The sequence below is a fragment of the Suricata suricatta genome, chromosome 7 (assembly GCF_006229205.1).
Source record: "Suricata suricatta isolate VVHF042 chromosome 7, meerkat_22Aug2017_6uvM2_HiC, whole genome shotgun sequence".
Taxonomy (NCBI): domain Eukaryota; kingdom Metazoa; phylum Chordata; class Mammalia; order Carnivora; family Herpestidae; genus Suricata; species Suricata suricatta.
The window spans coordinates 34399619-34413900 of NC_043706.1; the positions used below are offsets into that span (position 1 = coordinate 34399619).

At 52.3% G+C, this 14282-nt stretch overlaps 1 protein-coding gene and 1 long non-coding RNA gene across 2 annotated transcripts; one reads left to right on the top strand and one right to left on the bottom strand.

Moving 5' to 3' along the window:
• The first annotated feature begins 1538 nt into the window (after positions 1–1538).
• Positions 1539–11269, top strand: PI16 (peptidase inhibitor 16). The gene is made up of 6 exons (XM_029945115.1): positions 1539–1742; positions 6039–6260; positions 8054–8163; positions 8417–8505; positions 9388–10068; positions 10268–11269. The coding sequence occupies exons 1-6, from the start codon at positions 1587–1589 to the stop codon at positions 10387–10389; spliced, it is 1380 nt and encodes a 459-aa protein (XP_029800975.1). The 5' UTR covers positions 1539–1586; the 3' UTR covers positions 10390–11269.
• On the bottom strand, positions 6048–10848 carry LOC115296637. The gene is made up of 3 exons (XR_003910970.1): positions 9429–10848; positions 7636–7737; positions 6048–6692 (listed from the first exon to the last, which is right to left on the bottom strand). It is a non-coding gene; the product is annotated as an uncharacterized LOC115296637 (long non-coding RNA).
• Positions 11270–14282: the final 3013 nt, after the last annotated feature.

Genomic DNA, 14282 nt, shown 5'->3' on the forward strand with positions numbered 1-14282 from the left:
TATGTGCTTTGTATGTTGTTTTTATATGTTACAACTTGGCTGAGTTTCTAAATTAGTTCTAACAGGCATGTTTGTCTGGGTGTCTGATCCAAGTTGTTTTTGTTTTTGCTTTTTTCTTTACCCAGAGAGACCTGAGCAGGAAGTGGTTTTCTCGACATCTTCCAAAGCCAATGAGTAGACTTTTTCTAGGTCCCCATTCCCTGAGAGGGCAGGCTCTAAGAACCCCAGCTGAGGGGCGCCTGGGTGGCTCAGTCAGTTACCAGTCCGACTCCAGCTCAGGTCATGATCTCGCGGTTTGTGAGTTCGAGCCCTGCGTTGGGCTCTGTGCTGACAGCTGGGAGCCTAGAGCCCACTTCGAGTTCTGCATCTCCCTCACTCTCTGTCCCTCCCCTGCTTACACTCAGTCTGTCTGTCTCTCTCAAAAATCAATAAACAACAACAACAACAACAAAGAAAAAATCCCAGCTCAGCTCAAGAGTACCGATTCCAGATTCCTGCCTCAAGGCCAACACCTTGGTCCCTGCCCTGCACGGTCATTACCATCAAAGTGCTTGGCCACCAGGCCTGTTTCCTTTCCAGTACCCTCCCCGCAGAACCCCTGCTGCATCAGCTTGCTCATGCCTCTGCTTTCCTGCTCTCTCTTGATTTCAAAAACAGACACATTCTATTTCCTAGATAGTCAGAGCAGGAAAGGTCCCAGCACACCACTTCCCAATGAGCACCTCAAGCACATGGGGCCCGAGGGCACACAGAAGCCACCATTTTACCCATAGTGAAAAGCCCTTTCCAGGACACCGCTAGCGTGGGAAAACGTCAGCCCCTTCCCTCCTGCCTCCCTGGGGGGCCGGAGGCTGGCCAAGGCCGTGCCATATGAGTAATTGTTTCTACTCTTACTGAGGGCTACTGAGCGCCAGATACAGGACGGGCTATCTGGCAGGCTTCACATACATTTGATCTCATGTAAACCTCCTTCCAGCCCTCTGAGGCAGGCACTATTACGGCCACTGATTTAATTGAGAAAACTGCCCAAAACACAGCCAGCAAAGGAGCAGAATCAAGATTTAGGCTTCAGTTGGCCCTTTTTTATTCTTGTTGTTTTTTGGGGGGTTTTTTATTTGTTTTTGTTTTTGTTTTTTTTACCAAATACATCTTGTCTTCCTCCATTTTTCCATAAGTCAAGTACAGTTTCCTCATCTCACCCGATCCTCAGAGGCAGGGTCCATGTGGTTTTCTTCCTCTTGCTTGTCCTCAGCAAGTGGGTGTTACCTGGGCAACTCTATTTTGCCCCCGGGAACCCCTCCACAACTCAGGAGGGACTGTGGAATGAGCGTAGCTCTTGGCCTGAGCCCCTGTGACCAGGAGAAAGGAGGCCTTTGCCAAGGACTCCAAGGGGAGATCAATGCTGGGAGTGGACCTAACTCTGGTCAGGACCCAAGCACCCAGCCCTCCCAGAGACGTTGTGTGAGCCGGGCCAGCCCCGCAGACAGCTCCTCCCGCCGCCCCAGCCAGGGTGGTGCTTGTGTGGGAAGGACTTTAAATCCAGCTGCCAGACCCCTGGCCGGGAGAGGCAGAGAGGACTGGCCACCATGCACAGCCCCTGCCGTCTGCTGCTGCTGCTGCTGCTGGCGGCCTCCGTGGGCCCCGCCGGCGCCCTTAGTGACGATGAGAAACACGTGATGGTGGAGCTGCATAACTTCTACCGGGCCCAGGCATTCCCCCCTGCCGCTGACATGCTGCAAATGGTGAGTGCAGCCAGGGGCCCGCACCTGCAGGGCCCCCCCCCCCCCCCGACCCCGTCCCCCCTACCTCCGAGTGGGAGCTACCTCAGAGACTCATCTCTCTGGTCAGTGACAGAATTCCTGAGATGATGTAATTCACAGCTTCCCAGAGGCAGCCCCATTATGCAGATCAGGAAACTGAGGCGCAGAGGGACTTGCTGGTCCCTGAGGGGCTTGCAGGTCACACAGCTGGTAGAGCCAGGCCTGGGAGCCCCAGTTTCTCACTCCAGCGACTCCTTCCCAGCACTTCCTAAAATGCAGGTGCCCCTGATTGGGGCACCACCGGAAGCCCCTAACGCAATGAGAAGAGGAGCGAGCGTGGCAGGAAGGGTCCCAGCACCGGGGGTGGGAGGGTATTCTATGGAGGGGGTGAGAACAGGAGCCAGAAGCTGGATCACACAGTTCAAATTCTGTCGCGGTCACACAACAAGACCTGTGATTCGGGTGAGTCCCTTAACCTAGTAAGGACCCTCGGTTTTTCATCTATAAAATGGGGTCATAATTAGAACTACATATATATCAACATTGACTGAAATAACACTGAGTGGGAGGGGAATGAAATCTCAAATACACACACACACACACACACACACACACACACACACAGTAGGACATATTTACAGAAGGTTTAAAAACATGTAAAAAGCACTATTGTATCCTGGTGGGGACACATGCAAATGTTGTTAATATACAGGGACGTTCTTATAGATGACAGAAGCCAGATTTTGGGTGGCAGTTACCTCTGTCGAGAGGGAGTTATTTGATGGTAGGGTTAGGATCAGGGTGTTTATGTGAAAGATGAAAAGACATAAAACCAGAAATTCATCCCTTTCCTGCCCTCCCTGAGGGCTGGGCTGGCCATCCTCTAGGCCAACCTGGAGGACTCCCAGGCCGTGCCCAGGGACCCCACAGTTAGTGCCCCAGAGCGAGGTCACACCTGGGGAAGAGAGCAGTGAGCGCAAGGGTCCAAAACTGGAGTTCCAATAGCTCTGTTCAATCTGGCAAAGTGAGTTTGGATGGGTCCCTTTACTTGCGAAGGCTTCCATTTCCTGATCTATCACTTGGGACTGGCAGTTCCTACCCTGAGGGTCAGACGGGATGATGTGTGACAGAGGTCAAGGAAGGCCCCCAGAAATGCACACAGCAGGACCGTTCAACCCGTGTCAGTCTGACAACCTGGAGCTGCAGACGATAGATAAGGAGCTTGGGATGCTGGTGCCCGCTCTGCCAATGACTCCCCACCTGAGGCCTGGAACTCATTGCTGAGCCTCAGTTTCTCCGGCTGTGGATCCCTGATGCCCTGCAGTCTTGTTGGCCGCCCCAGCCAGGAGCTGATTTGTGGACAGAGGTGGACCTTGGGGGTGGGGGCCACATTCTGAGAAGCAGTTTGGATAGTCAGGGGGTATGTGCTGCCTGGTGCCAAGTGATGGGAGGAGGGGATGGACTGGGACACCGGGATAAATTCGGGACAAGGCTCCAGCTTGATCTCAGCAGGCGTTACATACGGAAAGCCTGGAGACAGATGGGCTGGTTCAGATCTTGATTCTGCCATTTATTAGCTGTGTGACCTTGGCGAAGAGACTTAACCTCTCTGTGTCTCAGCTTCCTCGTCTGTAAATTGAAGATGATGACACCATAGCAACTCCCTTGCAGGACGGCTGTGAGGATCAAATGAGTGAATATTTATAAAGCACTTAGAGCAGTGTGTGGCATACAGTAAGTGCTCAGTAAGTGTTGGGCTAACAAAAGAGGGATCCAGGGTGATGCAGGTGATGGTTATCATGGACTCTTCTCTCCCTTAGCTCCCACATCTAATCATCACCACTTTTACTTCCTGGAAGGTTCAATTTTCCTTGAACCCTACTTCCCCATCCTCATCCCTTCGTTCAGGCCTGATCCAGTGTTTCATTACTTCTTCCAAGGACTCCTGAAACAGCCCCTACCTGCTTCCCCAGCTTCTGGCCTCTGCTACCAGAATGAATAACCCAATGCATGGGCCTGACCTTGCTCAGAATCCTTCAATGGCTCCCACTGGCTCCTGACTGCCTCTGGATAAACCTCCAGCTCCTGAGAAGGTTCCCTCCGTGGGTCTGGCCCCTGCTTACACCGCCAGCGTCCTCTCCTGCTCAGTAACCTCAGTAACCTCAACAGCTTCTCCTTCCCCAGCCAGAACGTTGCTCCTCACCTCCATGCCTTTGCCCATGCTATGCCTTCTATTCAGACGCCTTTCCCTCTCCACCTGACCAATGCCTCAGTTTTATCACTTAGCGTCTCCTTCTCCACCCTCAGGTTGGGCTAAATGGCCCTCTTTGGTGCCTCTATACTACCCATCGCATATGTGTCATTTACCACACGGTGGCCCAATCAGCCGTTTAGAACCATGTGAACTTGGGCTTCTTGGTCCTGGCTCTCACCTCCAGGCTGGTACGGTGCCCCCGACTGTTAGTTGAACTAGTGGCTGCACGAATGGGCATCATGACCATGTGGCCAGTGTGGGTGGCTGCCAGGACTCTTAGATATCCACAGGAGTCTCTGGATGACAGAGAAGCCTGGAGACCCACAGGAATGACTCTCCTGGCCGAACCCCACTCAGCCAGTCGGAACAGCGATCACAGCCGGGCTCAGCAGGGAGACCGCTTTTAAGAAGGGCCTGTCTCAGTCATCAACAGTTGACAAATGTCTACTGAGCACCTGCTATGCGCCAGCACTGCCCCAGACACTGGGTTACTTACCCCGAAGGGGATGGAAGTTTAATCTGGAGCCAGCATGTCATCCCAGACACCCTGATCTAGGTCCCCCCACCCTGCCGCTTTCCCACTCCCTAACTGCCCTTACTCCCAGAGTATGGGAGACACTCCGGGGCCAGTGATTTGAGACAAAAACATCCACGGAGGGGGGCGCCTGGGTGGCTCAGTTGGTTAAGCCTCCGACTTCGGCTCAGGTCAGATCTCATGTTCATGGGTTCGAGGCCAGCGTCAGGCTCTATGCTGACAGCTAGCTCAGAGCCTGGAGCCTGCTTCCAGTTCTGTGTTTCCTTCTCTCTCTGCCCTTCCCCCTCTCATGCTCTGTCTCTGTATCAAAAATAAATATTAAAAAAAAACATCCAGGGAGGGAAAGGGATTCACCCATAGTCACAAAGTGGGGGTGTCCCAGCCCGGCGTGGCCCTCCCCACCCCACGCAGCTGCTCCTGAGAATCTTGTGTGGGTGAGGAGGCCTATCCGACCCTCCTCTCAGGGTCACCCAGGCTCCTGGCACTTTGTAGGCTGTCTGGCTCCCACAGCTGGCTGGGCCCCCAGAGGGTGGAGCCGGAGTCACCGCCAGGCCATCCATTTCTAGGAGAGGCCTAGGACAAGGTTTAATGGGATCCAGGCCTTCCTCCTCAATCCTTGTTAATCCCTCTTCCCACGCACACTGGGGCTGTCCTTCTGGCCAAGGACACAGAGAACCTCAGAGGTCCCTTCACCTAGAATGCCCCCTCCTGCTGCCTTACCTGAAGCCTCCGCAGGAGGACACTGCCTTTGGGATCTGACAGCTCTTGAGAAAGCAAGACTCTGAAAAGAGGCCTCTCAGTGAGGGTCACACCCAGACAGTTTTCTTGGGGAAAGGGGTTGTCAGTTGACAAGAGTTCAGAGCACTTGGGAATAGCACTTGGGAGGGAAGCCTGGAGCTGGTAAAGCCACGGAGGCTGGGCGACCCCAAGGGGAGGCTGGGACCTGAGAGTGGAGTTTTATATTTAAGGGGGGGTGGGTGAGGGGTTGGGGTGTGGCCGAATAAACAACACAGCCCTTGAACTTCTCACTGGAGGTTGTGTGGTCTTCAGAGCAGGCAGGCAGCCCCGGGAGGTAGGCAGGGCACAGCTGCCACCTTTCACATAGAAGGATATTAATATTCATTAATAACAACAGTGTCACAAACATCATCTCATTTATTCTTCCCAAAGCCCCCTGAGAGTTTAGAAAGGTCAAGCAATCCGTCTAAAATCACAGGGCTGGTAAATGGGCCCCAGCTTAGCTCACTCCATGGCCTGGGGTGGCACCCTCCCTCCCCAGAAGCCTACCTGGAGCACAGACCTGTTCCTGATCATGGCCGAGAGTCACCCCGAGGGAGGGGAGGGTCTCTGGCCCCCAGAAGCCCCCGGGACACCTTCAACCTTCTTTTTTGATCCCCAGAAGTGTGGGTATCCTCATGTCCCTCTCCCATACCCCTCTCCCACCCCCACCAAGCCCAAGGCGTTCCTCACCTCCCTCCCCACCCCGCAGAGGTGGGACGAGGAGCTGGCCGCCTTCGCCAAGGCCTACGCGCAGAAGTGCGTGTGGGGCCACAACAAGGAGCGCGGGCGGCGCGGGGAGAACCTGTTCGCCATCACGGACGAGGGCCTGGACGTGCCGCTGGCCATGGAGGAGTGGCACCACGAGCGCGAGCACTACAACCTTAGCGCAGCCACCTGCGACCAGGGCCAGATGTGCGGCCACTACACGCAGGTGCGAAGCCCCTGGGCCGGTGGGCGGGGTGGGGCCCCAAAAGCACTGGGCGAAGCTACGCGCAAGGGGCGGGGCCACATGCGCAGCCGGTGGGGTGGGGCGTGGCGGGGAAGAGGCCACCAGTCTCCTCACCTCCTCGGAGTGTGCTTCTCAAACTTCCTAAACCATCTTCAGTTGACTCTAAAAACCATAGTCGTTTGAAAATCTATGTGGCTCCTCTCGTCCTCGTACTGAAGGGACCTAAGTTAGGTGTCGCAGAGCCAGTTTCATAGAGGTCGTAGACGGTAGTTATTCTAGGCACGTCTAAGTGGTCCTGTCTGACCTATGTTAGGCAGGGCCCTTTGCATCCGCGGTACATGCCCCGGCTTCTGTCTTTTGGCTTACTGTCCTTCTTCTGTCATTTCTCATAGCGTTGAAGTTGCTGTTTCTAATCTGCCAGGGAGTGATAAAGCAGAGACCATTGTGCGTGTTTTTTTCTTCTGCTTTTAAACACTATATGTAAATGAGAGCAAATCGTCACTGCGTGAAGGTTCCTGGGAGACTTCGAGAGCATTTCCTGCCCCTCACAGTCACATTTTGCTTAAATCAGGGTTCTCACTGCACTTCGAAAGTTTGGGTTTGCAGATAAGACGTGTTGGGTGAGAGTACTGTAGGGGCGTGTGTATGAGTGTGTATGGGAATTAACATTAGTGTTCTTGAATTCTTGTTTTCTCCACCCAATGCTGATTGTTCAAAAAATAACATCTTCCCACCCATATCCACCAATTCCATTTTCCAAGGCTTCTTTTGAGTGGTATTTTTAGTGCTAACCTTTAGGGAAGGAAATCCTGGTATCACCCACCCAGATGGAGAAGTTGTGAGTGCCTAGCAGCCCTCCCTGGTTCCCTGCCATTTCTCACACTCCCCTCACCCCAACACACACACACACACACACACACACACACACACACACACATACACACACGCACACACACACACACACACAATCTTCCTGCACAGATTGTTGTCAGTGCCCGGCAGGAGAGGGTCTGCTCTACCTCCACCCCTGTGTCCTCCAGGGCTGAGTGCACATGAGCTCCGGGGTCATTTCTGCCTGGGCTCATTACTGGTACCTTCACCTGACTTAAGTCGAAAACCCCCAGTGCCGGGGTTGTGTGTAAAATACCCAGAGCCAGATCTCAGAGCAAAAACTGACCTCCGCTTGAATTGTTCTTGAGCGGAGTGGGCCTAGAAACAGCAAGGGGAGGCTGTTGGTCTCAGCCCATGGCAGTGCCCAAAGGTTGTTTTGACTTTTAAACATTTATTCTTAAGATGGAATTCCTTCTAGCAGGTAGGAGGCCCAGACTTAAAAACAGCAGAGCAGATTCCTGCTTACTTGTGATATCGGGGGGGAAGTTCTACTTCCAAAATGGCTTCTTCTGTTCTTTGGATTTTGCTTGTTGATGATATCTAAGATTCTTCCATTTGAGATTCATTTCTTGTTTAAAATGCACAGGAAAAAAATGCGCAGGAAGAATTCATGAGGGTATATACAATGAGAAAGTTTTCAGAGAGGCCTGGTGAAATAATGTGTGTGATTGGCAGGGGGAACTAGATGGTTCAGGACAAATTCCACCCTACCCCCACTCCCACAAAATCCCTGTTTAGAGTTTTGCTCTAAAGCTGCATGTCCTCAGGCTTGGATCTTACAGGTTGTAGGGATTCTCCTCTCCCCACCCATAGAAGATTGGAGTGTAGACACTAGCAAGGGACAGTCTCATACGGATTAAACTGTTGAGTTTGCCCTCCTTCAGGTGGTCTGGGCCAAGACAGAGAGGATTGGCTGTGGCTCCCACTTCTGTGAGAAGCTCCAGGGTGTTGAGGAGACCAATATCCATTTGCTGGTTTGCAACTATGAGCCCCCGTGAGTGCCCCGGAAGTCCTGGGGGGTAGGGGATGAGCAGGGCCAAGGGGAGGGTTGAGTTGGCAGTCTAAGAAAGTCGGGGCAATCTGGGGCCTTATACCCTTGGGGGAGCCGTGAAGGTCTGCTCTCATTGGCTCAGCAAGTTAGTTGGGAGCAAGTAAGACCCAGGGGTACTACCGGCCTAGGTGTAGTAAGACGGACAAGGACAGGGGTTTGTAGGGACCGCGCCCAGCATCGTCCTCGCCTCCCACAGGGGGAACGTGAAGGGAAAGAGGCCCTACCAAGAAGGGACTCCGTGCTCCCTGTGTCCCTCTGGCTACCGCTGCGAAAGCTCCCTCTGTGGTGAGTTGGGGTGGGGTGGGGAGGAGAAAGAAGGGGAGGGAAGGGACCCCTACAGGACAGTCCCAGAAGCCTCCCGCGACTTCCTAGAGGTGCGCGGACAGCGGGAGGGGCTCGCGGGACTCGACCTCCGGGGGCTCTTGGCGGGCTCACCCTATGCGGGTTCCCAAACCCAATTTGCCTGCCTTGCTCAGTCACTTTGGCCCCTCTGCCATTCAAAGTGACCGGATTTCAACCCCGCAAGTGGAGGGTAGAGGAGTCCCGCGGCTCCGGAGCTCCAGGTGAGGTGGGCGTGGCCGGAGGCGATGCCCCCCACTGTGGGCGGAGCCTAGCGGTGGGCGTGGACCTGAAGGGGCTCGGCCTGCGTCGCAGTGGATGAGTTTGGCACAGGCACCTAGCTGGAGAGTCCCCTGAAAAAATGTGTGAGTTCGGAGAGAGGATTTGGACCAGGAGGAGGATGCAGGGGCCGCTGTTACAATGTTATAATAAAACAGTGTTATAGTAAAGTATCATTTAGGGGCGCCTGGGCGGCTCAGTCGGTTAAGTGTCCGACTTCAGCTCGGGTCATGCATGATCTTGCAGTGTGTGAGTTCCATCCCCGCCTCAGGCTCTGTGCTGACAGCTCAGAGCAGCCTGCAGACTGCTTCGGATTCTGTATATCCCTCTCTCTGCCCCTCCCCAATTCGTGTGGTCTCTCTCTCTCAAAAATAATAAACTTTAACTTTTTGAAAAATAATGAAGTATTATTTATTATGAATGAAGGACATAGTCGCTGGAGAGGATGTGTTTGTGTGTCAGACATTTGGTCACCTCACCTTGATTGTGGTGGGTTGAGGGTCACAAAGTCCGACTGCAGCACTAATGCCAGGCCTTGTTTCTTATCAGAACCCATCAGAGGCCCAGAAGAGGCTCAGGATTTGCCTTACCTGGTAACTGAGGCCCCATCTTCCCTGGCCACGGAAGCTTCAGGCTCTAGGAAAAGCGGTATCTCCTCTTCCAGGGCAACGGAAACTCCTCCATCCTCCTTGGTAACAGAGGTCTCAGGCCCTCTGGCAACCAAGGCTCTTCCTGCTGTAGAAACCAAGGCCCCATCTCCCTTAGCAACAGAAGATTCCCCCTCCATGGCAACAGAGGCTCCACCTTCCTTAACTACTGAGGTCCCTTCCTTTTTGGCAACTCACAGCCTGTTTTCCTTGGATGAGGGGCCAGCTACCTTCCCCAGATCGACCAATGATCCCAGCTCCAAATTGGCAGACAAAGAGGCCAGCAGGACAAGAATGCCCTCCAAGACCCCAGAGAGTTCTCCGCACCCCAAGATGTTCTTGACAGGGACACGGGACCCACCACCCCACTCCCAGAAGGCAGGCAAGGTTGAGGCCGAGTTGTCTCCTTCCAGTGAGGGCTTGGCCTCAGATTTTCCAGTCCAGGGCAAGACAGGTGAGCTGCCGGCCACGCTGGACCATGTGGGGCACACCTCCTCCAAGTCCCTGTCTAACTCCCCCAGTACTTCTGCCACTGCTAATGCCGTGGGTGGGCGTATCCTGGCTCTGCAGTCATCTCTGCCAGGTAAGGCCTGTCCCCGTCAGTCTCCAGCATGTCAGCACCCTGCTCCCAGCATAGGTGTTATGGGCAGAGCGGGGCATGCACCCTCTGAGGCGGACCTTCCTCCTTGGCTGGGGGGCCCCCACTTGCACGCCTGGCTGAGAGGGTGGGAGGTCAGGCATAGCGGTCTCCAGGCTGAGACAAAGCCTCTCCCTCCCCACAGGTGCAGAGGGCCCTGAAAAGCCTAGCCTCAAGTCAGGGCTGAAGTCGGGCCCTGGTCACATCTGGGGCCCCGTTCTGGGGCTGCTGCTCCTGCCTCCCCTGGTCCTGGCTGGAATCTTCTGAAGGGGTCACCGCTCAAAGGCGAGGCCTGGTGGAGGGGCTCTGGCCTTATGCTCACTCCGGATGGTCTTTCTCCGAACAAGAGGCTGCAGTTTCCAAGCAGGTCCTGCTCTGTGGCCCCGTAGCCCCTACCTTGACCCCAGCTTCTGGCCAGACTCCAGGCCAGTGACCTTGAGCTCTTGGGAGGCCTCCCCAAGGCCAACTCGTGGCTCTGCCCCAGGAGTGCCTCTGCCTCTCTGGAGGTCCATCCATCTAGCTGCAGACCATGCTGAGCAGTGCTCCTGCGGCCACTCAGCCCCTTTTCCAGTTGTCCTGTGGTCACGGTTCTGCTCTTCCAGGGATAGCATATCGCTGCTTCCCAGAGACCCCTTGGCCCCTCCTAGTCCCCTGACTCCTTCCTTAAGCCATCGGAGTCTGAGACTGTTTCCAGTCTCTTCTGCCTTCCGAGGGTGAAGAGGTCAACTGTCCTCCTGCCACCTCCCCCACCCTGTCCCCCACCCCCAAACAAGATGCTTCTTGGCTGAAGGCTTCTGGAAGGGAAAGGGCTTGCTTCATCCACAGACGCCTTGGGGGCGCGAGGCCGGGATGGCTATGAGCTCAGGTTGCCATTGATGACTGCACCCCCTGCCCGGACCCTTCCTGCCCCTCCCACCTCAATCCTGGGGCTGGGTGGGGGTTCAAGGGAGACCCCTGCCCACTGGCCTGGGAACTGTCTGCCTCTGCAGGTAGGGCGTTAGTCCTGAGCGCGCCCTCTCCCTACCTGCTGGTGTAGCCAGGGCAGATGAAGGACAAGCCCCACCTGAATGCAGTTCTATGGGGCAGCAGGCAGGGACCAGGGAAGGGAAGCAGCCCTGACTCCTGAATAAAAGCCTGTGTAAGAGTACCGAGCGTCTGTGCTTGTGAGGGGTGGAGGGCAAAAGGAGGGCTCTTTGCGAGGCCCTGAGGAGGTCCCCTCCCAACCCCTGGCACCAGTTCCATATCCGACACACCTCTCCCCACACACTCCATCCAGTCCTTTGGGGCGCCTTTCTTTTCCTTCCTAAAAACTGCCCCCCTCCGCAACTCAAATCCACAGGCAACCTGCAGGAAGGAGAATGGGCCAAGGGGCTGGCTCTCCCAGCTCCAGGAGTCACCCGGGGAGGCTAGTTGGGTTTCAGACCCTGAACCAAGGAGTAGCCTATAACCTTTTTACAGGGTGCTCCGGCCAAGCCCACCTGGTTCGCGAGACCGGAAGGCGTTGGCAGCCCTTGGTGCTTGGAGGAATCCCGACAAAAGGTTCTAGAGTCCCAGTCACATTGCCCCAGGGGCACACCGCAGGACAGCAGGAAAGCAGGAAAGCACAAGTGTGTGTAGGGGGCGGCTAGCAGCAGGTGACAGGGCAGCCTGGGACCAAGCTGAGGCTGGCGGGGAGGGGCTGAGCGACTGTCGCCAGGTTAAAGCTGGTGTGCAAGCAGTTAAGACAGGAAGCATGGGATTCTCTCTCTCCCCCGTCCCTCTCCCTCGCGCGTGTTCTAAAATATATATGACTCCTATAAAAGTCACCCATTTCAAGTGACCACTAAGTGGTTTTTAGTTTATTCGCAGGGTGGTGCAACCATCAGAACATTTTAGAAGATTCTCATCAGCCCCTAAACAAGCCCCACATCCATTAGCAGTCACTGCCCATTCTCCTCCACCCCAAGCCCTAAGCTGCTGCTAAACTACTGTCTATGGAGTTGTCTGTTCTGACATTTTGCATAACCGGAATCACACAACAGGTGGCCTTTTTTGGGGGGGGGGAGGGTCTGGCTTCTTTCACTTAGCATATTGTCAAGATTTATCTATGTTGTAGCATGAAATTACTTCATTCCTTTTTATTACCAAGTAAGATTGCCTTGCGTAGAATACATTTTATTTATCCATTTGTCAACTGGTGGACATTTGGGTTGTTTCCAGTTTTTGGCTATTATGACGTTGATATAAACATTCGTGTTAAAGCTTTTGTGTGGATGTATGTCTTCATTTCTCTCCGGTATATATCAAGGAGCAGTAGCATATGGTAGGTAGCTGCGGGTCACATGATCACTCTAACTTTTTCTAGGAACTGCCAGATGGCTTTCCACAGTGGCCACACCATTTTACATTGGCATCAGCAACAGGGTTTCAATTTCTCCACGTCTTCGCCAACACTTGTTATCATCTTTTTAAAATTATAGCAATCCTAGTGTGACACAGGTTTTGATTTTCATTTCCCTGATTGCTGATGAGGCAAAACATCTTTCCATGTGCTTATTGGCCATGTATCTATGGAGAGAGGTCTATTCAAGTCTTTATTATTGAGTTGTATAAAATTTTTTTTAATGTTTATTTTTGAGAGAGAGACAGAGAGACAGAGAGCTGCAAGTGGGTGAGCAGGAGAGAGGTAGAGAGAGAATCCTAGCAGGCTCTGCACTGTCAGTGCAGAGCCCTATGTGGGCCTCAAACTCACAAACCATGAGACCAGATGCTCAACCGACCGAGACACCCAGAATGTCCTTGTGGGAATTATATAGTCTAGATACAAGTCCCTTACCAGATATATAATTTTAGAGCATTTTCTCTCATTCTGTGAGTTGTCTTTTCAATTTTTCTTTAGGGTGTCCTTTGAACACAAGTCTTTATTGTGATGACATCCAATTTATCTATGTTTTTTTCCTTCATTGCTGTTTTTTTGGTGTTATATTTAAGAAACCATTACCTAATCCATGATCACAAAGATTTATGCCTATTTTTTTCCTAAGGGTTTTATAGTTTCAATTCTTATGTTTCAGCCTTTGATCCATTTTGAGCTAATTTTTCTATATGGTGTGAGGTGGGAGTCCAACTTTATTCTTATGTATGTGAATATCCGGTTGTCCACGCATGTTTTCTGGAAGATGGTTCTTCTTCCATTTAATTGTCTTGTTGCCTCTGTCCAAAATCAACTGACCTTAAATGTTTACTTCTAGACCCCAGTTCTATTCCATTGATCTACAGGTCTATCTAATGCCAGTACCACACTATGGTTACCATAGCCTTGTAGTTAAGTTTTGAAATTGCAAAATGAGTCCTCCAATTTTGTTTTTCTTTTTCAAGATTGCTTAGGCTATTTTGGATCCCTTGAATTTCCATATGAATTTTAGTTTCAGCTTGTCAATTTTCTGCAAAGAAGTTAGCTGAGATTTTGAAAGGGATTGCGTAATCTGCCATCCAGGTTTTCTAATCCATGAATGTTGGTTGTCTTTCATTTATTAAGGTCTTTACTTTTGTTCAACAAGGTTCTGTAGTTTTCAAAGTATACACTGTACGATTTTTTGGTTAAATTTATTCATAAGTATTTTGTAATTTTTGATATTATAAATGAAAATTTTAGTAATTTCATTCTTTCTTTGTTCAACTGTGAGTATAAAGAAGTGTGAGTGATTTTTGTATATCAGTTTTATATCCTATACCCTTAGTGGATTTTTTAGGATTTTCCATGTACAAGATCATGTTGTCTGCAGACATAGTTTTACTTCTTTCTAACCCAGATAACTTTTTGTTTTTTCAAGTTTATTTCGAGAGAGAGAGGGAGAGGGAGAGGGAGAGCAAGAGCCCTTGAGCTTGGGAGGGGCAGAGAGAGGGAGAGAGAATCCCAAGCTGACAGCACAGAGCCTGACACAGGGCTCATGAACTGTGAGATCATGGCATGAGCTGAAATCAAGAGTCGGATACTGAATGGACTAAGCCACCCAGGCACCCCTCCCGCCCCGATAACTTTTAATTCATTTTCATCTTAATTCATTTTAATTCATTTTCTTGCCTGGTTGCCCTGGCTGGACCCTCCGATACAAGGGTGAGTAACTGCAAGAGTAGACATCCTTGTCTTGTTCCTGATTCTGGGGGGAAAACATTAGGTT

Excerpts from the sequence above, each read along its gene's own strand:
- PI16 (XM_029945115.1), top strand. The coding sequence starts at position 1,587 with ATGCACAGCCCCTGCCGTCTGCTGCTGCTGCTGCTGCTGGCGGCCTCC. Across the intron at positions 1,743-6,038 it reads CCGCTGACATGCTGCAAATG|AGGTGGGACGAGGAGCTGGC; the intron begins GTGAGTGCAGCC and ends CCCACCCCGCAG. Across the intron at positions 8,506-9,387 it reads CTGCGAAAGCTCCCTCTGTG|AACCCATCAGAGGCCCAGAA; the intron begins GTGAGTTGGGGT and ends GTTTCTTATCAG.